At 36.3% G+C, this 27,047-nt stretch overlaps 1 protein-coding gene across 3 annotated transcripts in view; it reads right to left on the minus strand.

Annotated features, from left to right (window-relative positions):
* Positions 1 to 27,047, minus strand: part of LOC105431032 (solute carrier family 7 member 14) — a 96,764-nt gene that overhangs the window by 8,941 nt on the left and 60,776 nt on the right. For all 3 annotated transcript variants that reach the window (XM_011644948.3, XM_089074490.1, XM_011644949.2), the window contains 7 exons: positions 25,141 to 25,371; positions 14,692 to 14,900; positions 3,908 to 4,079; positions 3,145 to 3,328; positions 2,897 to 3,021; positions 1,127 to 1,380; positions 362 to 604 (listed from right to left, as the gene is read on the minus strand). In XM_011644948.3, coding sequence (XP_011643250.2) covers positions 362 to 604; positions 1,127 to 1,380; positions 2,897 to 3,021; positions 3,145 to 3,328; positions 3,908 to 4,079; positions 14,692 to 14,900; positions 25,141 to 25,371 — 1,418 coding nt within the window. The remainder of the gene's footprint in view (positions 1 to 361; positions 605 to 1,126; positions 1,381 to 2,896; positions 3,022 to 3,144; positions 3,329 to 3,907; positions 4,080 to 14,691; positions 14,901 to 25,140; positions 25,372 to 27,047) is intronic.

Genomic DNA, 27,047 nt, shown 5'->3' on the forward strand with positions numbered 1-27,047 from the left:
TATCTCAGATATCGATTGACTAAATCAGGAGAATTCTAAATATTAGCAAACAATCGGAATTTTTAATTATATCAAAGTTCCAAAACTCCAAAGTTTTTATGAAATAAATTTGCTCTTGAAAGGCTGAAATTTTCGAAAAACAGTCCTTTCATTTTCACATTGAGAGATGTATACTAAAAACATGCATATATATATTTCAGGTATGAGATGTGTTACGTAAAATTTTAACGCGAAGCATTTCGTGATAAATAAATCGGATAACAGGATCCTGTTATATATTATTCTCGAAATATCACGATCGGAATGATCTTTATTCCATGCCAAGCCGAATACCTTCGGCTCTTCGATTATCGATCACTACCTGAAGCCGACGTTGTAGATAATTCAATGGTGGCCCTATGATTGGCGTGTTTCCGGGATACTGATGAGCGCTACCGCAACTCGAGGCGGCCGCAGCTGCGTGCACACTTCCGTAGAATTTGTTCTCCGTCCTGTCGCTGACGAGATACTGATCGTCCTTACCCAGTCCGACCTCGTCTTCCTCGCCGCCGTACGTGTCATCCGAGTCCGGTGATGAGCTGTTGCACCTCCTCACCCGCCGTACCTGGAACGCCGTGCGAACGCAAATATAAAAATTGCGCAATCTTGGTCCATTCCCGCGTTCTACCTCGCGGTTGATCCAATTTTGTTCGTTGACGTAGCAACGAGGAAGAAATGTAGTAAAAGGAAAAAAGATTGGCGTGCCGTTAGCTTGAAAATTTTATATTGAAGGAAACAAGTTTCTGCTCTTGTCTAACAAAAGATTTTTCATCGTATCGAAATGTGAAGAGAGAGAGAGAACGAAGAAAGGGAGAGAATTAGATATTATTAAGATTATTATATCATAAGTAATCAATTTAAACAAAATGTCGAGCGCGTTATGCAAACAATTGCCGGAACAAAGCTAAGTAGAAATCGAGAGAAGAAAAGAAGCCGTTTGCCGAAGCGGAGAGAGAGAGAGAGAGAGAGCGAGTTTCTTCAATTGTAATTGTAAAACGGCGACGGAGGCAAATACGATGTAATCCATATATATATATATATATATATATATATATATATATATATCGACATTGAGACACAATCTCACCGTAATACGCTGCCCATTATTGGTAGTCGTGAGCTCCGACTGAGACGTCTGTACCGAGTTCAACGCGGTCGTAAGCTGATCAGGCCTGAGCTCTTTGCCATAAGCCACTTGGCCGTTTCCCTGCGTCTCCTTCGTGGGTGATCGACACGGCGTCCGCAAGCTCTGCGGCAGCAATTCGACAAGATTGGTCGAGTGCGGCTGGTATCGCAGTATTAGCACGCACGTGGATACCAAGGTGTATGCCAACAGAGTACCTACAGCGTGAACGAGAATCTAACTTAGCTTTTATCGTGCTATTTTTTCGTGCTATTTTATTTTGTAACTCTTCGATTCGCAGTGCAGCGACCTTAAAACTTCTATTTAAGGACGAATACGGAATATGCATGCAAAAATATCCTAATAGGCAATTTGGGACATTTGGAAATTGAAAGCGTAATCTTCGTAAGACGTACGAATGAAATTATATTAAAATTTATTCAAATGAGAAGAGCTAATCATCTGCATTTTATTCCAATATTTTACGATAGGATATTTACGATTTACGAGGAAGTACTTTCATATCTGTGCTTTTCAAAATAACTTTGTTATTTAAAGTCTTTTGATATTATTTATATCATTAGATATTATATATTGATTCATTAAGTCAGCCAAGTAACTCCTACGCGCTTTTCTGTTTTAAATTCTTATATAACTCGGTTTCTAATTAAAATTTTTAGAGATTATAACGAGTATTTAGAGGTAAAAAGAGTTGCTCTTTCCGAAAATCTAATCAGCGGTGAGATGTCTGGAAAAAAGATATGAGAGTTGAGAGTGGAAGTAAAAGCAAAAATAAGTGATCTCTTTTTACTGACAACTTTTCAGCATAAATGATTTCGTCTGCTTTTCCAACTAGAAAGAATTAATATAATTATCAATTGAGTATGATAAAAATTTTGTTTATTTAAAAGGATGTGATGAATAAAAGGGAGAAAAACGAAGTGAAATTCATCTTTTCTACTTTTCAAAATTTTTTTAACATTGAAATGCATGAAGAAGAGAAGCAAAGTTTTTTTTACAATTTTATCCTATTTTATCTTCTTTCATTCCTTTCAAACCTTATAAGAGTAGATGGTGAAACAAACTTTAGTCAATATCTTTGTGATATCAAAATATAGGAAGATAAAACCTTTTTACAATTTTATTTTTACATTTTATTTTCTTTTACTCCTTTTCATTTCATAAAAATCTATAATTTTTATTATAAAACACTTACATAAATGATAAATACGGTTTGTACTAAAAAATTAATGACTTATTTAATAATTAAATATTTGTCAATAAAAAGACAGAATCATTTATTTTCTTTATATCTTTTTTTCAATTATATTTTCTCATTGTCAACTAGATTTTCGAAAAATTATTTTTACCCCTAAATATCAATCGTTATTTAAAGATTTTAATTATAACTTGAATTATAAGAATTTAAAACATAAAAAATGTGAAAAAATTATCTGAGACTTTTAATGGATCAAAGGAATAAAAATTTCCCTTTAAAAATTATGCATTTCTATTACGGATAATTAAAAAGATGCTTATCAATTTATTTTTCAAACAGATAATAATAACTTTAAATGTAGCGATATTATTAACAATTGTTTCTTTGAATAAAATCAATAATCAGCGTGACAAAATTAACACGTAAAAGTTGCATATTCACTCTGGTCCTCTTCAAAATCCGTTTCACGTGATACTAATCCGCCGGAAATCCGCCCTATATAGATAACGTCTTACCGATCGACATCATCTCTACCAACACTTCCAACTGAATCAACAGCGCAGCAAAAGCTGCACACATGCCGGAGGTTAGAGTCGCAATTGCGGGAGTGCCAGTCGCCGGCCAAACTTGACTGAGGCTCCTGGGGAAAGTGAAACACGCGCGTTAAGCTCTATCCAAAATCATATCCTCGTCAGCCATTCTTAAATACAATGGCCACAACCGCTCGTCACAGTGATTCGGCATTTTGCCCCGCGTCCATTACCGAAATATAAGGCCATCCTGAGCCATCGCGTAGACTATTCTAGGCATCGGAAACATGCTGCCGAACATGGAGACCGTCAGGCCCGCCAGCGCACCGACCGCGACGATGTACTTGCACTTGTAGGCCCCGACTTGGCCGAACATCTCCACCAGCGCCGAGTCCTGATCGACCTGATCGTACGGAACTGAAACACAAAGTACATGCGAATACATGCTGGGAAAGTTGCGACAACGGACCATCTTTCATTCCGCGAGATACATAAATTTAAGCTTCACACTACAAGCTTCACTCGACAATCAATGTGCCAATAGTAATTTTAGACGGCGCAGAACGGAAATGCAACGTATGCAATAATCGTAATAAGTTTCCGTTCAAAGAGTTTCGACAACTCTCATTTGCATCACGAACGAGTCGCGTAATGATTTTATTCCTCCATTATTTTGCGAAAAATTGTTGCAGTTAAAGTCGCAGTTGAAATCGATTCCAGAATACAGGATGAAAGGGACCCTCGATTCGCCGATACCAAAGGCGGTCAACGAGGCACGTAGTTCTAAAGCCGCTTCCATCCGTATTCCGTGTCAACAGTTATTCGAGTTTCGCGAGCAAACGCGACAACGAGTAGCGGCGAAGCTAAAAAGAACGGGCACACCACCATATCCCTCCGTGGCCGCCTGGGCCTGGGAAGGGTGAGAAAGCGCGCGCGTTTCCGTTTAATGAAGGGCCAACAAACGACCGGCGGCTCATTGTTTAACGGTCTACTCACCAATCAGTGTCAAGACCATGCTGCTCGTCACGTAAGCAACGAGAATTATGATCAATGACGAGACAATGGCGAGGGGTATGCTCTTCTTCGGATTCGTCGCCTCTTCACCGGTGGTGGCTATTATGTCGAAGCCAATGAAGGCGTAGAAACACGTCGCCGCGCCGGTGAAAACCTGGCGGGGAAGAGAAATTCGATTTTTTTTTTTTATTGTATTAAATAGAGTGAAATCACGCAATATCGATCGGAAGTGAATTCAACTGCTGCGATGGAAAATGATCGGACAACGAAACAAAATAAAACAAAAGTAAGATATCTGACGAAAGATTCGAAATAAAAAAAACCGAAAAAACAGAGCTGGCCCTTCAGATAAACATCATAGCGCTTTTATTAAATCGTAGAAGTTACTGTAGAAATCATTTCGTATAAACATATATATAGGATACTCAAAAATAAAAAAACAAAATGGTACGAATATAAGTCCTGAAATATGTTGGTTTTAAATTGCCGCCATTTTTATGTTAAAATTTTAAAACATTTTAAAATATTCATACCATCTTGTCTTTTCATTTTTGAGTCCCCAATCTTCCCTTTAACGATCGACCTCCACTTTTGAAACACCCTGTATATATATATATATATATATATATATATATATATATATATATATCTTTATACAAGATGATTTCTACAGTAACTTTTACGATTTAATAAAAGTGCTATGATGTTTATCTGAAGAGTCAGCTCTGTTTTTTCGATTTTTTATTTCAAGCATTTCATTTTAAAATTTGCTTTCAAGCTTTTTTTAAATTGAAAAAAGAGGTGATTTTTGTAACATGAAATGAGATAATTTTTGTGACATAATTAAAATCAAATAAAAGTTGCGGGCTGTCTTAGCACTAGGATCAGGATGTGAATCCTGATTTCTGCCAAAGGATGTTAATTTGAGTTCCACTGCATCCTTCCACGTAATAATAAAACAGCCTTTTATTTGATTTTTATATTATAAAACTCATAAAAATCATCTCTTCTTTAAATTTTGACATGAAAATATAGCAATTTCAATATAAAAATGGCGATACTCGAAAATGATGCATTTCCGAATCAATATTCATATTAACTTTTTTCTTGTTTTTGGTTTCCTTGTGTTCCTTTTTAGAGCAATTGACTTCCACTTTGAAATCTTGTATTCGCGTTGACATACTATTTATTTTGAGAATAACGATTACGTCGTATATAGTAATTAATCGAGGATCGATAACAACGGTTGATGTTCGATGTAAATTGCTTTGCAGCTATGTATCATTGCCTCCACTACCCTCAGTCAGATTTATAGAAAGTGTCGTCCTTTGTATGCAGTATTAAAGCGTTCACATATTTCACGTCTGCTTATAAATTTTTTACGAGCTCCACAAGAGTAAAATGGGGATGACACTTTGCTTAAATAAAAAGTTCCACAAGCTATTTATTCGCTTTATGATGATTCATTCGTCAGCTTAATAATACACAAAAGACTTCGCAAAACATCGCGATCATATTCTTCCCAACATTAAAAAGAAAAACGTCCATTATTCAGATAATTTTTCCTTACCGATTAACTAAATTATCCGAAAGCAGAAAGAAGAGAGGAAGGAAGAGAAACGGAGAGTGCGAGAGCGAGAGCGAAAGGTCACCGGATGAAAATGCTGAAATTTAAATTTTCAGTGGGTAGCGTGGGATCACGTGGACGAAAGAGATTACGTGGTGAAGTCTCGTGGATGAAGATCGACATGAATTTTCGCGGAGAAATGGGCGTTGTGTAATTCGGTATTCAATTCCAGCTTATACGTATACATATCCTATACATTTTCGCCGTTGCGCCCACGTGCGGACGTGTTATATAAAAGCACAGTTAAATCGCGACTAAAAGGTCGCCGGCTCGGCCAACGCGCAGACCCATCGCAAATATCGTCGTTCAAATACCACCAGCAGTATGAAATCTCGGAGCTTCACTCTCCGGAATTCCATCAGTCGAGAGCAAAGAAATCGCTCGCGGTAATGTGAGCGCGAATAATCCGAATGACGCCCGAATCTTCCTGCCCCGGAAGAAGTTTCCGCGTTCGCGGAAACAAAGGGATGTCGTAAGGTGGATGGACGGGGATGACGGGACGTTACGCTTGTACTTTCCCTGCAACTTTTGGAAGAGCGTCGTTGCCGTCGCTCTTTGACAGAACTCGCGCACCAAGCTAATTATCCGAACTAAAAACATTCTATTTTCGCGGTAGGAGAGATGAGAAGAGGGATCAAAATTTTCGAGTCGCTCGCGGTGATGTACAAAGCGCGTACACTTTACAATTCACTGCAACGAGAGATATTGTATGCAGGTCTCGGTTTTCGCGGAAAACAAAGAAATAAGAAAAGTATGTGCGCGTGACGTCACTCGGACTGTTCACTTGAACTCTTGAGAAGACCGCATCGCTTTCGATGGCAAAATCGCGTTTCCTATTAATTATTTAAAAGAAAAATATCTTACTTTTATAACGGACACAAAGGATGGAACGAAGATGGCCCGATTTTATAAGACAAGCGTAGTAAAGCGTGGGACGTTGAAGAAGGACGCGGGAAAAGGCTCCTAAGCTAGGATCGTGAATTTTTCAGTGGGACAAGCTAACTCTGTTGGTTCCTACACACGTTATTCCTCTATCCTGTACATCGCACACAACTTGACTATCTCTAAATGTTGCCTTACACGCGCACGTACTATCCATTTTGTTTTCACATTACATGTATAATTAAAAAAAAAGAAAAAAAGAAGAAAAAAAAAGCGTTACCAAACAAAGCGTGTTTTAATATTTCGGCTTATAAATGTTTGATGGTTGCGTGATGGACGAGAAAAAAATAGTCGTTTTAAATTCTTTTATCAGGATTGTACAAATATAGGGTATAATAGATGCATCAGAAATCTTTGTTAATAAGGAATTTCAAAATTTCAATGGAAGATGTAACTGTCTTTTAGTTTTTACTAAAAACTGATTATAAATTGTATTGATAATATTATAAATTTTGGTTATATTTTTTAATTTTTAATGCTTAATGTTTAAGCTTCTTTAAATTCATAAACGAATAAAGACTTTTTCCTTATTTTTGCCCTTTACACGGCTCTCTCTCTCTCTCTCTCTCTCTCTCTCTCTCTCTCTTTGTTTTCCTAAAAATTACGCGATATCTCTCTCAATTGTAAAGGAGAAGTAAATTTGTGAGAGAAGAGGAAACAGTAATTTATGGTCGTCCAATGTCGCGAGATTAGTGCCCTTTCCACGTAAATTACACTCCACTGAATCTTAGGTCGTCATAAGCAAGTAAATTAAAAAACACTCTTACGAGGCGCGTTATTACGCATTAACAGGCCGGCGATCTCATTCTTCTCGACGTCAAGACCCTCCAACCCTCCTCTTGCTTCCACAGCTTCAGCGGATGTAAACTATTTAGATCAAATCCTTCGTCGAAATATTTTAAAAAAGAGAAATTTTATGATAAAAAAGAGAAGTTTTACACCTGAGCTAAATTCTTCGCATATTTTAACGAAATTCCTCTTTATGTTTAATATTTAGTCTTTGAAAATTTGATGTTATTTTAATACGTGAACGATCCTTTCAGTTTCCAGTGAATGTTTTCGTCAGTATATTTTCATTATAAATGCTGCTATTATTTTATATAAAATGTAAAATATTCGAGAACAAATAAGAATAAATAATTTTAGAGAAACTTCACAATTTTTCTTGAAAATTTTTCTTGAAAATATCGTAGTGTAGAGGGTGGAAACGTATATTGCACCGGAAGGAAAGAAATAAATCTTCAGAGAGAGAGCGAGTACACCAGAAAGCCGGTGCATCCTCGTATTACATTTCGTCTGATTGATTTATTCTCCGGTTTCGACGGGAATTGCGCCCGCAAATGGAGCGCTCAAAGATCAGCAGAACCGCAGCGAAACCGTAAACAATAAACAAGCATATACTGAGCAAAAAGAAGAAAAAGTAAAAATGAATAAATTATTAAATTCTTTTGAAATGGAAAGCAAACTGATAAAAAAGCATAATTTAACCTGACATTACATATTAATAAAGTAAAAGTAACATCTCAATAAAGAACTCTAAGTCACAAAAGTAAAATTATTCGCACTTAACACTTGTTCAAATAAGTTCATAAAATAAATTGTAATTTCGCCACATCGTTCGTTAAACTTAATAATTTCTCATTTCCAGCTTAGCGCCATTAAATTTCCGTATTTCGTTGAATAATACTAGTAGTGACTCATTTATTTACAGTGGCGTTACTTTACGTAAGACGTATCCGTGATTTCGTGTTACCGTATTGCGTTACATTTTCTCGTATCAGTGGATATTTATGAGAAATGTGAAGACGTGCGTTTATATCTGCAGGAAACATGCAAACGCTTCCATCAAGCGCAACATCGTATGTCAAAGGGATCTCTTCCGCGCTCGCTGCGGAATTACTATCGTGCAGACGCGAGTGCCCTCAAGAGGATTTCGCCTTCTTTTCACATACTTGCGATACATCTTTATCATATGAGTCCTAACGGTATCCTAACCTTCGTTACACACGCTGGCAAAATTTTGCGACGTTTGCCACGGATGAAATTCAGATTGAGGATGTACGTGATGCGCTCCGGATCAGCTTTAATGGACACGCGGCAAGGGTTTTAGGGGGGGGGGGGCGAGATCGCGAAGAAATCCGAATTGCTCCCGCTTCGCCCTCGGCGATAGACTGCCTACATCTTCCCGAAACCCGACACCTTCCTCTACGGAGCTCCTCCGAAAGGGTCTCGCTCCTTTTGTTTCCAGCTCGTGAAACGACGACCGGATCCATCCCCGTCGCCGCGCTTTTCCACAGCGTCGATTTTGTGCTAATATTTGGTAGTCCGAAGGGTAAATAGGGTAGCAGACGGGGCGTAGTCGCAGTTTATGCGTAATTTAACAGAAGGAAGATCAAAATTATCCCGCAATAACTTCTGGTTCAACGAGAGAACATGTTTCATATGTTATAGTTGAAATATCTATAGTAAAATATTATATATATATATATATATATATATATATATATATATCTTATTTTATATATGAAATATATTATATATAATAATAATATAATATAATATAATAATATATTATAAATATATTATATATATATATATATATATATATATGTATATGTATGTATATCTTATTTTTATATTTTTATATTTTATATAAAAATATAAAAATAAGATTTTTTTAATTTACCAAACAGATTACGCTGCAACAATAAGTGCAAAAACCATCTTTGAAGATAGTTTTTTATACCAGACTCGAAAGCTTTTTCTGTCTTTATATATGTTTTTGTTTTATGTCTTTCTTTTATGTATATCCTCGACGGAGAAAGAGACGCATCTCGTATCTCGCGAAGAATTGCAAGCATTAATTTCAGCGATGTTTCAGCGATCGCGTCGCCGGTAATACGATCGCTGGATGGTAAGATCGATCCGTTGTCGCGAGATTAAACCGTTGCAGGAAACAACCAGTTCAGTTCTGTCGTGAACAGGATGTTCCGCGAACTGTATGACACGTGATCTGTTTTACAATTTACAAGTCAAAGGTGCCAGCGCGGTGATGTCGAGGACTATCGATATACGAGAAAGATCCCGTTGAAGCTCCGTTCCGAGCGAATGGCGGACGTAGATAATTCCCAGAGATAATTCCCGTCAAATTACTTGCTGATAATACGTGCAGCAACGATATCGGTAAAAAAAAATGAAAGCAAACGTAAGATTACGTACGTAGAAGATATGCGCAAAATTCGCTGAAATCACAAAAGATCATTAGATAATTGGATCGTTGTATAAGCTGGTTAAACATTTGTTCAGAACCGATAGGTTTAAACTCGAATCAAATTTATCGATCCAGCCTGGCAGGATGAATTTATCGAAGGACAATATTATTTCATACAAATCTTCTGAAATTCAGACAGTGTCGAATCGGATTGGATCTGCTTTACGTATGAGCCTCACATTTCCTCGTTAGAATAGTATCATTTTTCTTGATATCCTAAAACTGACGGGAACATCATTAATTACGTCCCCGATTTGACGTATTAATCCGAACAATAAAACCCATAGAGAATACTATGCGAAACTACTCCATAAAACAAATGAATTTCTAGCCCCGTCGACTGCTCGGTCACCATTCATTTTAATTCAAGTATGACATCGTGTCATATGGCGATCGTTGACGAGACAGAATAAAGTCAAAACAAAAAAAAAAGAGCTCGATGTTTTGCACAATGCACGAAATGATGGCGGGCTGCGGTTTGTCGGTCACTCGAGGCGCGCGCAAAAATGGTCGATACCATATACGAATGCACACAATATACACGTTGTTACTCTACAGCACGTTATCGTAAACAATATCATTCTCTTGGAACCTCATAACATCGATTATGATCAATCGCGACAATAGATAAAATTATTGTTATTATTTCGTCGACGAAAACCGAAACGTCAATGAACAAGAGCAATAATATTTCATAAATTTGTTTTACAAGTTTTATTGATATCACATTGTTGTAACGAATTATAAAAATATTTAATGTAGTAGAAAATGCAAAACGATTTTTTATTATTTAAATCAAATTCTAGATAATCCGGACGGGTTTTGCCCTTTTAAATCCTTGTAACTTGTGGGTTTTATTTATTTAGAAGCATTTAGGGGTAAAAAGAATTATATTTTTCCGAAAATCTAATCGACAAAGAAGATCAGATAAAAAGACATTTAATTAAAATTTTAAAAGTTTGTTGAAAAACTAGGATTAGATACCCTATTATTCAAAACAAAGATTTTGTGGGACTGGTGATTAAATGTATAATCATTAAAATTAATAAATTTGGCGGTATTATAGTTAATTAGAGAAATTTGTTGTGTAAATTGATAATCCACGATAGGATGAACCTGTTTATAAATTTATATTTTGTTGCTTTAAAATTATATTATTAGATTAATAATTAAAAAATTTTTGGTATTAGATTTTAATTCAAATCAAAATGTAGTTTGGATAGGGCTTAAAATGAGTTACAGTTTAGTATATTATACGAATATTAATTTTTAATAATTAATTGAAGAAGAATTTAATTGTAAATTAATATAATTTTATTAGTTGATAAGAGATTTATAATGTGTACAAATTGCTCGTCATTCTCATGAATATATGAGTGAGAGAAGTCGTAACATAGTAAATATATTAGAAAATGTATTTAGATAAAATTTCATTATAGAAATTTGTTGGAGTAATGTTGAAAAATTTAAGAGATTAAATTTTGATTCTAAATTTAAAAATTAATTATTTTAAAGATGTGATGTTTGCGAATTGTTAGTAAATAAAATTATATTTTTGGGATTGATTGTAGTAGTAAATGAGGAAATAATTTTTTTTAATTATAAAGTTAAGTAATGTAAATGAAAATATTTTAATGTAAGAAAGATAATTTTGTTTATTTTACCTTTTGTATCAGGGATTAATAAGTTATGTTTTTATTATTTATAAAAATATTCTCGAATTTGAAAGAGCTAGGAAGGGTATGATAGTTAATGTAAAATAATTATTATTAATAACTTTTTAGAGATTAAATTTTATTAAATCTAGAATATCTGGATAAAAATATATAAAGATATATAAAGATATATAAAGATATATAAAGAGAAAAGTAAAGATAAAAAAGCAAGACCGTTTTTTATTGACAATATTCAATTAATAAATGATTTCATCTATCTTTTTCGAATAAATCGATGTCATTATTATTGGAATGATCTATAATACAAATTATGAATTCAAGAGAGTGGAAATGTAAAAGGGAATGAAAAAATATTTTTTCTTTTTAACTCTTTGTTTATATGGATATTTCGAGTTCGGACGGTTCTATTCATAGAAACTTCTCAGCCCATTAAAAAGTCCTGGATTTATACTACATTTTCTTGCACAATGAAATACATGCTACACAAAATGAAATACAATGAATACAATGAAATACAATGTTACTATTTATTCTAGAAACTTATGGAAAAGTATATCTGTGAATTTTTACAGATTTTTTTGAACCATTTAACCATTTTAAAGACATGAAAAAAGAGCCAAACTCGAAAAATCCATGTAGGACCACATGTAGTTTTTCACATAAGCCACTAAAAGTTAAATTTTTATGCAATTTGATGTTTTGAAAATTTTAAGAACAATATTTTTATTATCCTCTCTCTATTTCTATAAGGATAGAAAGATGTAAAATTATAGAAAGTTTTTTTTTCACTTCTTTATGCATTAATATTTTCATTTTTATGAAGGTTGATGATAAAAATATTGTTCTTAAGAATTAAGAGACAATTTGGAATTACGAAGATTTAAGAAACGCGCATAAGGATCACTTAAGATTTAACGGATTAATAGAAAATAAATGATCGTAATAATAAAATATATAAATATTATTTATAAAAATCTTAAAAAAAAATAAAAAAGTACATTTTGTATGTAAATCGAAAATCCAGAGATCTATAAAAAAAAAAAAGAACAAAAGACGTGCATTATTTAAGTTTGAAGAGTTATTTGTTGTCGTATCGTAATAAAGTGAAAAATCGAGTTAAAGGGAATTTAAATGTTGCTGGCGCAAAACGTGTAGCAAATGTGTGCGAAGCCGTTATCGCGAAACACGTCGAATTTTCTTCAACAACGGCGCGATATAAACGCCAACGGCATGAGAAAACACGAGAGGAGGGGGAGGGGGGAGGGGAAGCGAGAGAAAAAAGAGAGAGGAGAGGAAAGAGAGAACAGAGAAAGAGAGAGAGAGGAGAGGTGACAGCGGGAACGAAACGCCGGGATTGCCGGATCTGTTTTTGTAGGCAACCTGGTTCGGACAGGTTTTTAATTTATTTCCCTTGGGATCGCGCGGAGAATTATTATTCTTCGGCGCATCGAAAGGGAACGGGCCACGATCAACATCCCCGCTGACACGTTTCATCTTTTTCATATCGCCGCGAGTGCATCGTTAATGATTCACGTATTACTTGATCGCTCAATTTTTCGAATCAGCGATACGCGGAGTTATACTTAATGTGCTTAATGTCGTATTCATTCCATGATTTCCACAAACAATAAATATTCCTAAGAAATCGCACTCATTTATGCGTTTAAAATTTCAAGACAGATCCTTTTCATCCAACGAACAGATAACTTTTCTTATTGTCATCCATACTGTTTATGTCTCATTTACATGAAACAGGGAAGTTACATAAATAATATTTAGTATGCGAAGCATATCTTTCGGGATCGATTATCGTCCTACTGCTTTACGCTTAACATTATGTTAACATTATGTATAACATTACGTTAACAAATCAAATTCTCCACTATCTAGAAATAGCTGCACAGATAACCTGCATCCCCCTGCATCCCTCGATATACAAAGCAGCGCTCGGAAACTCGAATGTGCAAACTATCGTTCTTCACCGATCCATTCTCTATTTTATCCGAATAGTGTCCCGATATCCCAGGATCCCCCCCCCCTCTCTCTCTCTCTCTCTATCTCTATCTCTATCTCTTTCTCTCTCTATCCCGCGCTATCGATTGTCGCAGGCACCGCCGTCGCGTCGCGTCGCATCACGTTCTATTCGCCTCTTCCTGTTTCCGTTCCGAAATGGCAGTTTTCTAGATGCCGTCTACTACCTCGTCGCAATCCCCGTCCCTCTCTCGGGTACATCTGTCGGGCCGACTCGGTGCAACAAGTTTGCCATTGTCCTGCATAACTGTCATAAGCCGCATGCGGAGAATCCCTCGACCAGACCTCGGCGATTTCGCACCTCGAGTGGTTGGAATTTCACGCGGATTATTCGGAATTTTCCCTTCCCATTACGCGTTACGATATTCGGAGGTTTGTCTTCGTCAAATTGGCGAAGAACTAATAATGGCGAGTGTATGAAAAAAAAAAGGAAAAGCTTCTTTTTAATATTGTTACGTTCTCGACATTTATCATCAATATTTCAGAGAGAGAGAGAGAGAGAGAGAGAGAGAGAGAGAGAGAGAGAGAGAGAATCTCGTTTTGCAAAATCTTTGATTACTTTTTCCTTGAAAGAATGCTTGTCGCATTATAGATAAATGTTTTCAAAAATTGGCTTTTGTCAGCAATATCTCTCTTCCTTTTAATTCTGCAACTATAATATGTTCTCTTAATAACTTAAACAAATATCAAAATACTGCGGTGAGTCTGTCACTGGAATGGGACACGAGGGCGAGGGGGAAGGACTTATGAAAGCAGCTGGAAAAAGACACACCGAGAGGGCTTCAGCTGAGAGAGCTTTTTCATCCTGTCTCCAGCCTCTCGTTGCTTTTTTCTTTCCGTACCGAGAGAACCATGCGACAAAGGCTACTGGCGTTAATACCGCGCTATTGCGAATCACCATTGTTTAGCAACCCTTTGTGTTTGGAATTATTTATATGAAATTTGTAAAGCGAATGAGAGCGCGAGTTCTGTATCGTTTCGTTCTGAAACGGAATTGTAAAACTCTCACGCTTTAATTGACTTCCTATCGAATTTACATTTTCCGATCCGACATTTCTTGTTACTTCATATCGTATTTTATATTTGCGCGTTATTATTTTACATCGTTGCGCGATTATCATCATCTGCAAAATTTCTCATTCAATTTTATTTGATTCTTACGCAAAACTCCTATAATAAATCTTCTTAGCGATGTCAATGTTATAATCGTTGCGCTTACCCCGCTCCAGCCGTAGGGGAGGAAACCACTGTGCTGAGACCAATTGTCGGAATCCACATAAAACATGCCCGCCGCCATGACGAAAACCCAGACAGCGAGATTGATGGCGTTCAGCACGTTGTTGAACACCAGTGACTTCTTCACGCCCGCCGCCATCAGCAGCATCATGAGTATCGTGATGACGAACGCGACAAAATCTGGCGGCCGTCCTGGAACAGACGTGATTCAAAAACCTTAGCAAAATTCCTTGCAAATGGAATCATTATAATATGCGTAATAGATAAAAAGACACGCACCTCTGTTTTTTCAAGAAAAAGAACTATCGTAGTTATCACGCTGAAAAGTGTTCTGTGATAATATTGCAAGATTTGGAACTCATTATTCAGGTATTTTATTAAATTTTCTACATTCATAATAAAAGTTGAATTTACTTTTATAAAATCGATGACTTCATATTACTTATATTTGAATTCAATTTTCTATATAAAAACATTTTTATCTGATTTCGTAGACAACTAACAAGGCACAACTTCTAATAACATTCCAAAATTCTTCTGTCAATTTAATGTACAGCGAAACGGTTGTACATCTGAGAGATTTCTCAAGCTTCACCGCGTTTCAAAGACTCGTATGTTTCTTTAAGAAAGAATTTCTTTGTTCAATCGGTTTTGTTTTATATAGATGTGTTAATTAATTATTAGCAAAAAAGACTTTCGGTATTATAATAATGGGCAATGATAGAGCAATAAATGAGAATCAGTGTTGTAGACGGTGTGCAAATTATATTTTCAATTTTAATTCAGTTTATTAATAAAAAAGTTCCAATTAATTTTTATTATTTTAATTAATTATTGTTATTACTTATTTATTGTTTTTTTTTGACAATTTAACAATTTGTAACATTTTAAATTCTTTTGTTACTGATGTATTTGACATATTTTTAATTTATCGTGTTTTGTTTATAACATTGAAGATGACCTGAGGATGAAATATTTTTTTTTTTAATATACTACGTGTTTCAGAATTGTTTGAAATATATATTTAGCACGAATATCTAACTTGACTCATATGCTCTTTTTATCGTTTTTAGTATTCTTAGTCTTACTTACGTGATAAATAAAAAAATATTTAAGAAAAAATATAACATTTTCTCAGACACATTAATTGATTAGGTCGAAAATATTAATGTGCCTAAATAAAATGTCCTTTTCACTTTTTTATTATCAACGAAGTTTAATTGTCAATTTACCTCGACTTTTTTACTAAAATTGTAACTGAAAAATATCGACGATGTGAACATAACACATGCATATATTTCACATTGATAATATGATATTGATCGTGTCAATCTAGTTCACATGGGGCTTTTGACATTTTGAATTATTACTCCATTCTTTAATACGATTCGCGAAGCCAAATAAGATTGGACTAAATTTTTCAATGCGAAGCAATTTTTGAAGTTGAAACTATTTAATGCACCGCCAGATAATCATATTGCGATCATGTTCGAGCGTCAAAAACTCTTGTACTTGCTAACAATGGATCGTCGGGAAAAAGTATCTAGATGCCCCGAATTCTTATTCGTCAAATTATTCGGATTTTCTCCCTTGTGCTTCGATTCGCTCGAACACGATGTTTCCATGATGGCCAGACGTGAAAGAAACCCGACGCGGAAATTCTTCGACAAGCGGAGAGGAATGTAATTCATGCGGTTGGAGATAATCGCGCGATTCTCGGGGCGAAGGAAAAAGCAGCGGTTTTTTCGAGAAACACGGAGGAAAGTTCGCTAGTTTCAGTCAAGCGCCCAATAGAGGGAACTCGATTCTGTGGAAAAATCGGACGCAGTGGGAAAGGAAAGCCCCCCGGTAGAAATTTATTCTGCGAAACGATGAATTCTCAGAAGCGGAGTATACAATAAACTCCCGCTTGGTTATTTTTTTTTTCTTCCTTTTTTTTTTATATGAAGGAAAGCGGTCATCTGGTGTTGACTGATATTATCGTGCTACCGGGTGCCACGGGAAAGACTTAAAGACTCGCGCCAGAAGACGCTGACTTCGTCTCGCAATGAATAAAGATTGCCGTATTATTTAAAATAGAAGAAAACAATTTGCTCGAGCCGCTTCTCTGAGAGGGCCTCGAGAGATTGTTGATTAATTTGTCCCGACGCTGAGCGACTTCCAAAGGCTTTCTTTCCTTCGCAAGGCAAAATAATCCGCGTTATTGCAACGAAGCCGCCATTTCTGTCGCGCAGCGCAAAGAATCGAATCGCGTTCGTGTGACCTGAATTCCGTCCTGTTGCTTCATTTTCTGTTGATTCATTTTCTTTACCGTTCCATTACGTAGGCGCTACGCGCGCAAACGAAAGAGGCAATTTTCCACGAATCAAACGGTTTTGATCATTCAAGCAATCAGCCCGATCTCTACGGACGTCGGCGAGCGTGCACGTTTCTATGCAAATACAATCGTCGAGCGATGTGCAAAATGTATTACCGGTTGAAAGACCGCGATCAAATACGTGAACAGGTACGGATAAACTCAAATACAGATGTTAATGACAAACAGACGGAGAATTTCGCAGCGTAAATATGAAATAATCAAGGCTCGAAACGCATTATTTTCTAAAGTATTACGGTGTGATGTATATTCAGAAAAAAGTTTGATCTGAATTTGTTTATTATATTAATTAGTTCCACTTGACCGTTTGAAAGATTTGACAGCCGTTTTTCCACATTGTTGATTGATTTTGCTCACCTCGTGAAGATAGTTATCAGCATGAAAATTATATATTTTGATAGCTTGTATATTTTTTATATGTAGTTGTAGCTATCATCTTAAGATAAGAAGATTGTGTTAAAGTTGTGCGAAAATTTTATTTCATACTTTCTCCGGAATGATTAATTAAATATTGAAGATATATAATTATGTAAGTAACTTTGATTATAACGTGACTTTCTCATGTCACACGGCAGTTGCCGATATAGACATGTATATAACTGTGATACAAATTAATAGAATTTATTTGCCTTTTAAATTTATTTATATTTATTTTATATATTTGAAAAAAATGCCAAAAAATAATTAGCTCCCGCATAGTGGGCATTTATATCTGAAAAACGACAATATGTTCGAAACGACAATATTCCAATATTATTACCGAATGGGTCTCTGAACATTTAGAAATAAAAGCTCACGAATAACCAACTTTGCTTATTATTTAAAAACTATTGCGCTTTTGCCATTCGTTCAAGTGTAAGTATATTACCCTTGACTTTTTATTGCCTCTTGCTATGCAAACAAGGATACTCTGCATAAAAAGATCGAAATGTATTGAAATGTAAGCGAAAAGAGCTTTATAAATCAAATGTCGAGGATCTAAAGGAAACTTAGATATATCGATATCAAGAGGGATCTTTACGAGGAAACTTCACTACAAAACTTGAGGGAGTTAGGGAAAGGTTGGATAACTCGGATCATCTCCGAGACGGGTGTCGCACTCTCCGTCGCGATTCAACGCAATTGCAATCCTGACGATGAAACTTGTGTCGAGAAGACGCGTCCGTCGCGAGTAGTACTTAATTCCACGGATCAGCCGTGACCTCGTAACGAGAAAACTTTCTCGGGATGGCAACCTATCGTAACGCGAAGATAACGCGTAACGTGAAGGTAACGTGAAGATAACGCGAAGATAAGAACGTGAGATTCGCGCCAGGGAATGTCGATTACGAACGCAAATGGCAATATATAGGCGGGATTGCGAGTTTCGGGATTTATCTCCGCGAAATGGAGTGCACGATATCCTGCAGCTCGATATCGAGCGGCTTCAGAGAGCGGCGTTGCAGACACAAGAGTCGATAACGGCGCAGATAAGACGCGGATGCGACGCGTCGTGCTGTCAGATCCGACGACGAGACTTGCTTCCCCGCGTCGAAATATTTCTTTTTTTCTTTTCCTACGTGTCTGTTTCTTTTGGATCTGTTGGATCTTCTTCTCTTCGCAATATCGAAAAGTGTAGCAACCAAGCGAGCGCGATCTCTCGCGACACGCTCGTCGAAACGCTTCCTCTAAATTGTCAGGCAAACGTCGATGTACCCCGGTAATGGTGACACTTTCCGCATAAGCACAAGCATTATTGGATAAGTTCAATGATACCGTTATCCACAACGACGCCGTCGGGCATAAGCCGCGCTGAAACTAGAGTTCTAATTAAGTATTCCCCCTAACTGCAAGTTAACGATCGCGGGAATAACAGCGTCGGGAATAATTTTACGAGGCAGTGTCGCGTTTAAACATGTTAACCATGCTGTACCGTCCTCCGCGTTATTCATGGCTTCTGTTCTCGCAGACTCTATTCTTAAAAAGTTACAATATATCGATGAAATGAAGAAAGAAGACGAGAAATGAGACGAGATCAATTATGATCAAGACATATATCAATTATAAATCTTCCACTTCTCTTTCCAGAAAAATCCATTACCATATTACTTCCATAGAAACACTGACTCTTCGCTTAAAATTAGTAAATACTAAATCCATTAATCCACCCTCGCGTTAATCAATGTAAAGGGAAAATTCCTCGCGTGTACCGAGAAGTTTGTAAGAAAAGAAAACGAAACTTTATGTTGATAACAAGACGGATATTGGGATCAAGGAATGATCTCAAGGGTCAGACTTTTCGAAAGATGACAATCGTGCCAGGAGACGGACTGAGAGAACACGAAAACGACACAGGGGAAAGAATAAAAAGGGTTGACTGCGGCGTCCAGGTGGACAGGTTAAAGAGAGCGTCGAAGCGTGCGGTTCGCGAATCGGTTCGGATCGATGAGGTCCACAGGTGCCAGACCTAGTCTCATCCGCGCAAGCGCCCCTCTTGCACCCCCTCAAGCCTTTTGTCCTCCTTCCTCTGCACGCCGCCCGCCTTTCCAACCCCTCAGACTCTCCTCCACCACAACTCCATCGTTTTAGCTCTCTCCCGTGTCTCCCGTCCTCCTAACATTTCTCCAGATCCCGTCCTCTATTACCAAATCTCTCCTATCCCTCTCTACTGTGCAATGTGCATACCGTCCGCAAAACGTTGAGGCACTCGTCTGATTCACGCACGGAACGTGTGAACGAACGAATTACACGTGCCAAGTAAATACCTACAACCACCAGACATACAGGTTGGTTGCCAGCGGATTAGAATTACGCGCGATTGACAAAATCACGAGGATTGGTGGATTTGGGGGATAAACTTGGGGGATGTTCAAATCCGGGATGTTGTGCCAAAACTTATTACGAAAATCTCTCCTGTCCTGTGATGGAAGAAGAAAATACCGAAAAGATTCTCAGGGACTTTAACCCTATCACGTTAACACGAAAGTCTCAGAAAAAAATCTTGAAGATATCTGGAGGAAGTTTTAGGAGTAAAAGATTTAGGAGGGCCCTTCGATACTCTCATACTTCTTTATTTCCCAAACTTTTCTTCGCGTTTCTGTTTGTACGAAAACGAACCGACCAATTTCGATTCGGCGCGCGATCAGTTCGCCGTGTTATCTCAATCGAGTCACAAATTACGTTTGTTCCATCCGTATCAATTTCACCGGACATTTCGTGGAACTTTCGTCCCCCTCCCCCTAAATATTTTCAAAAATTAATCCAACCGACTCTCGACATCGGACGCGCGATTTGATTCGCGTGTGAACAATTATGCTCTCTCATGCACTTTACGAACGCATAACAATACTACTGGCCGGGTTGCAAACTCATCTGCAAATATCTCGCGCGATATATGAGAAGAAGTTAATTAAGGCTGACCGGTTTTGTAGTCGCTTATCGTCGTCGCGGCGCATCTGCTTCTTCTCTACTGACGCAAGTGAAACTTTTCCTCGCTGCCGCGACACGCCACTACAAAGAAGTTGATAAAGGAAGACAACTCTTTTTACACCGAATCATTAATTACGTTGGCTTCCGGAACATTAATTAAACAAAACACTAGTCGTTATATCGTTATCTTTTATTAATATCCTCCAGAGTATCTTTAATTAATGTTCTAATTCTTTATGACATTATTATTACTATTATTTTTAATATTAAGAGTCTAGATCTAATTTATGGATAATTTATGGATTTATAGATTCATGGATTTATGGATTCATATGCTGTCTTTTTCAAGCAATTTAAATATTAAAATTTTATTCAAAGATATATAGAATGAGCTGGAACATATGATACAAGACAGATTATCCAATATGAAAAGATAAATCGAAAAGGTATAGAATAAAATTTTTTTGTATAATGTTTTGTTTCTAAAATAATCGAATTTGAAAATTGAAAATCTAACTTGTACGCGTGCATTTGTCTAACTCTCGATTTAAAGGATTACGCCTAACTAATTCTAATTATTTTTATATTTTTATCTTATTGTTTTTTGTAATCATTGGCACATATTTATAAATGTTTCATGCTTCGATGATTTCAATAATTCATCAAACGTTAATAATTGTAATTATTAACTATTAAAATTGCTAAAAATATTTTATAACTTATTATTATTCATAACGCAGTTGTATGTAATGAAATCCGTTAAGTCAAATCAACAGAATTCGTAAAGTCAGACAAATGCATGTGTATCCGACAAACTTTCAAATTCGATTATCTCAGGAACAAAACATCATACACAAAGGTTTTATTTTACACTTTCGACTTATTTGTCCATGTTGAATAATCTCCTGTCTGGTTACATCGCTCATCTTGGCCTACTCTATATAACATGATTTATCAAACTAAAGAAACTTTTTTGCAAATTTTGCAATTTTATGATAAATTTTCTTCTTTTTATTTCACAAAAGAAGGCACGCGTATATAAGTAACTTAAGCAACTTAAGCAACTTAATCGAGTATATTCAATTGCACTTCTATGCACGTCTCGCATACACCAAATTCCAAAAAAGCATGTTCTCTTGCGAGACGTAAAAGCACTAGTAGAATTTACGAGCTGTGTCAGTATTAACATTTTTTGCATGTCATATACATTAAAAAGACGATGAAACTCGCTCGCCTTCTTCTTATGAGTTCCTAAAACGCCAACAAAATTTATGAGACGTATGGCATTTTCATAACGCTGTGTATACGCGCGTTAATACCGTAAAAGTTCATTCTTATATAGAACTTCTTTGATTGCATAGGAAATATGTCGAGAGGGGAAAAAGGATATCACAAGAGCCGCGTTTAATTAAAAATTTTTTTCTAAAAATATAGAACAGACATTAATTAATGGTAATCTCCTATTTAAAAAAATTTTTTATTAGACATTTTTTTTCATTGCGCTTGAAAATTTCAATTTACTACTCATTGTCACAGGAAGCAACGTGTTGCGTGAAAGCATAACGTGAGCAATATTACACTCGATACTATAATATTCTATTATTAATATATTATAATTATCGATCGTGAATATAATGAAATCGACACACAACATCTAACATTTAATTGATATTTATTAATCGTGAGAAACGTGCGAATAACAGAGCATTTATTTCGCTCACGCTTTAATGGATTTGTCATGTGAGCAATTAATTAGAGTCAATAACACTGAATTCATATTAATTATTATTAGTGAGCTCTGACAAAGGATATTATGTTTTTAATTAAACGGGTTAACAAGTTACCAGTGACAAAATTAGATATAAGAAGCGCACGATAAAATTTATAGTAAGTTATTTTTAATTATAGTAAAATTTATAGTAACAATATTTATATTTAGTTCATACAATCGTTCACTTCGCGATCGAAAATGCATATCGATATACGGCGATATAATAAAATCGATATAGAAAGAATACGCACAGCGTTCTCATCTCTAGAATAGATCCACGAGAGAGAAACCGGATGAGAGCACGGGGGAAGATATCCCCCCGTGAATTACTCGTAAAATTGACTGACAGAAAGAGGCTGATTCAAACAGAAAACGTTGTAACACGAGAAATCTCTCACGTCGCTCTTGAATCATTCTCCTCGGACGAGAGGAAACTCGGACTCTAACAAAGTGCCGCGCAAAAAGATTCAGACGTCAAGAAATTCCGGGAGAATTGGAGCGCAAGGAGAATTCAGTGGCCTCTGGGAATGAGCGGAAGGAAGTTTTCTGCAACATTAGTCTTGCGGCAACGTTAGTCTTGTTCGTGTTTGATTTCGGTAGATGAGTGTCGAAAAAATGCTGGCAATTGCCAAACTGGCAAGGTGTAATTTATATGTACGTAACGATTATCATGAATATGTCATGGAGTATTATATCGTAGAATATATTTTATTAATAAATTGTTCAAGAATATTTTAATTTTAATTTTATATCCTATATATATATATATATATATATATATATATATATATATATATATAGATTTATTAATGTATTTATTTAAATACATTAATAAATATGAACACTTACATAAATGTATATCTATATTTGAATAGTTCTATATTTAACGAGAGAATAATTTATTAAAATATATACACATACATTTATGTGTGTGTGTATATATTTTAATAAATTATTCTCTCGTTAGATGCAGAACTGTTCAATTATACATTCTATCTTCGTAACGCTTTTTTCGACTAGTAACTCGTAACTAAAATTCATGGTTTTTCCGATAAGAACCTCCTCAAACATTAACGGTTACATTAGAAAATATTGGCTTAATATCGCTATCAAGTAGAATGCAGAATATTCATAAAACGAACGTATGACGCGAATTAGCCGCATTAAATGGTCTACAATTTACGTATGCGCGATCGATCCGTTATGGCTACGCGTGTCGTGAATTAATGGACGAATCCCAAACCCTCCTCTTTCGAAGCGTGTGTCGGAACCTTCAACCTTAACCTTATTAATAGATTTTTATCTTTTTTTATAAAACCAAATTTATGCATGATATATATATGTTTAAATACGATTAAATAAGGAAACGTTACTTGACTTCAGAATTTTCAGAATTTTTTTCTATAATTCAATTATCAACAAATAGTACTAAAAGTCTGCAAGAGACTCGTAGATTTCGTCTAATTTTTTGCGAGAAAAAGTCGCTTCCAAGTTTGCTAGAAAAAATCTGTCGTTAAAATTAAAATCAGGTACCCGACCTGGACGCTTTGTATATAAACGTCGATCAACAAGAAAAAATTATTTTCAACGTCACCTCCTCTTTTTGCACGTTCGGCGGAAAAACTGTTCATTAAATTAATTCACTTTAGAAAATTGGATTGGACTCGGTTGGAGATTTTTCTCGAATTAACCTCGGCGATGCCATCGTCCCAAAACAGGGTGAGGTGTACGTATATGTGTTTGTCAAGCAAACAATCTTTCGTTCGAGCTATCGTTGCTAATTATCTGATGCGAGATCGGCGAGATTAATGGGGAACTCCATTCTTCACTAATTTTGTGCGCGAAGAAGTCAGGTGATAAAAAAGTCAACTTTAATCACTTAGGGATCAGCATGTGGCTTTCTTCTCGTATTACAATACAAAGAGCTCAGAAATTATTAAGAGTAACCAAGAATATTCAAAATAACAAAATTAATTTTTTACTTTTTATATATATCTATATATTTAATTTTATACATCTAATTAAATATTAGACACACACACACACACACACACACACACACACACACACACACACACACACACACACACACACAAAATTAATTTCAAACATACACGCGCGCGCGTTTTTAAATATATTTTTAAATTTCTGTCACAACATGAATAATGTTTCTTTTTTTCTTTTTTCCGGATGAATTACTGATCAAAAATTATACAAAGATTTTGCTTGCAAATTCCGTGAACGTGAGAAACACATGTTATTCGCGTGTGATGCATTCGCCAAGTCATCGATCGTTTTTATCTTCCTCTTATCACGAAAAAGCGTATAGAGCGTTCTGCGATTGAGCTGAGGACAAAGGACTCACGTCGCTAAAATTCTCGCTAAGAAAAAACGAGAGTTTGCTCGTAAATTTCTACAACGTCCCTACCGACGACGACAGCGGCGACTATGTCTCGTCATTTCATGCTTTTATGAGCGACTAGAAGGAAAACTTTAAGGCTTGACTGACGCGCGAAGAAAGGTTCAAGACGAGCTTACATAGAATGTAATTTTATTCCAAAAACTGCGCAAACGAGATATTTAATTTAATGTAGACAGTATAAAAAGTACGACAATATAAAAAATACGAGATCAAAACGTTCCGCAAAGATTCAATATTACATTAATGCAAATATTATCTAATAAATATTTATCTAAAATATCTGATAAAATGTAAAAATAACAATTCGCATTAACGCTACTACAGTTCAGAGAGAACTAATGTTTTCTTTTCTACCCTTGAATAAAGTCTACCAATCAGATTAGTTTGCAATCTTGCAGCGATCAATGATTTGCACGCGTTGCACGCGTGGGCGGTATTCAAAATGGATACTCACCGAGTATGGTGCCAACGCTGTTGGCTATCGCCCCGGAAATAGCACCGTTCGCCAACGCGTCGAGGCAGGCGCTAAGGGCGCACGCACACGCACTCGTACCTATAAGGTACTCCAGCACCATGTTCCATCCAATAATGAATGCTATTAATTCGCCTACTGTCACGTAACTGTACATATAAGCGCTGCCGGTCGTATGAGGCACTCGTACTCCAAACTCGGCGTAACACGCCCCTGTAACAAAAAATAAAGAGAAAACGATTACATGTCGTAGACGGAAGGGGAAAGGGAGGGGAGGAGAGAGAGAGATCGTTCAGAAATGGTATCTGCGTCATTAAACACAATCTTGTCCCTTTCTCATCCCACGCCGACATTAAACGCCGACGCCACGACGCGACGCGATGTCGAAAAAGCGAAATGCGAAATCGAGGGTGGAAAGAAAGGGTAGAAAGATAGACGAGTATTTGTCAAACAGTCGTTTATCTCCTCAAATAAAAACGTTTCGTGTGATCTTCACGGTTTCGATCGCATGATAACTTTAACATTCTGGGCTCGTTAGTTTTTCTCCGTTAGTTGCCGTCTAAAGCGGATTATACGTTTCCACGTTGTGGCAACGGAACATTGCCGGAACGTTGCCACTGACGATCATGATGTTTCGATGAACTGACTGATTAAACGTTGAACCTTTAAACCTTTCAACGCGGATTATACCTCGGGACAGATCCCGCGCCCAGCCGGCGCAACTACAAATAAATACCGCGTAATCCGCTTACATCTTTTCAGAATCGCCAGAGACGGACGTTGGGGTCTCTGGTACAGCGATATTGTTACCCCCGAGCAGGATTTGTGCGAATTATTCGTGCTAAATTACCGCTCCACACCCTGATTTCGCACCCCTCCCCCCCCCCCCCCCCCCCGACAATGTTACCTTTGACGTCAATCGCCGCACTCGTTGTCGCGTCTGCTATGGTCGACGACTTGCACGATGCCAGAAGAGGGCCAAAAGGTTAAAGAATCTAATCTCCATTGATGCTAAACTCGACCATATGTCGCGTGGTGTTGCAAAATGTGCCGCCAAGAAAAGAAAAGACGACGTTTAGAAGCGAAACCGTCCCGGCTCTATTTTCGCGACTACGTCGAACGACGAGAAGTCGCAAAGACTCGGAATATATCGAGATCCATCTCGGAATATATCGAGAAATTCTATCTTTTCGATTATTGCTTATCGTTGGACGAGAATACGATAAAATGAATGCGAAAAAATAAATACGGCTAATAATTTCGAGAAGAAAAAAAATGAAATTGAAACTCGCGACGAGTCTGCTTTTAACTCGTGCAATTTACCTTTGTTTAAGAATAAAGGATTTTCCTCGCGAAAAGGGTGCGGTTGCGAAACGTCGCCCTCGGGATCTAACAATACCAATGATTCCCAGATTATTATGGATAGTATGATTAGTGCGTTACATTCGCTGGTGGTGCGGTAGCGACGTTCACCTATTAACAACGCAACGAATTAATTAAACAATACCACGACACACCGTGCCTACCTATAATCCTGCCATTAATTTGTGAGCAACATCGATCTCTGAATACCCGGACTAATTACAGTTTCATTCGTTAGATCGATGATTACCGAGAATACAACTGCGAATCGAACGAGACAATGATCGTTTCTTTTATAAAGAATTGCGATCAAACTATCTGTATTTACAAAAAGTCAGTACATTATAATATTAACAATATTATAATAGAATATTAACAAAATAATATTAAATTATAATATTACAACTTAGAAGATACATATATAATATATTTAAACTTCTACTCTAGTTTATATAAATCGAACGATTTATTTATTTATTTATATTATTATAAATATATTATATATATATATATATATATATATATAT

The sequence above is a fragment of the Pogonomyrmex barbatus genome, unplaced genomic scaffold (genome assembly GCF_055798465.1).
Source record: "Pogonomyrmex barbatus isolate J1 unplaced genomic scaffold, ASM5579846v1 scaffold17, whole genome shotgun sequence".
Taxonomy (NCBI): domain Eukaryota; kingdom Metazoa; phylum Arthropoda; class Insecta; order Hymenoptera; family Formicidae; genus Pogonomyrmex; species Pogonomyrmex barbatus.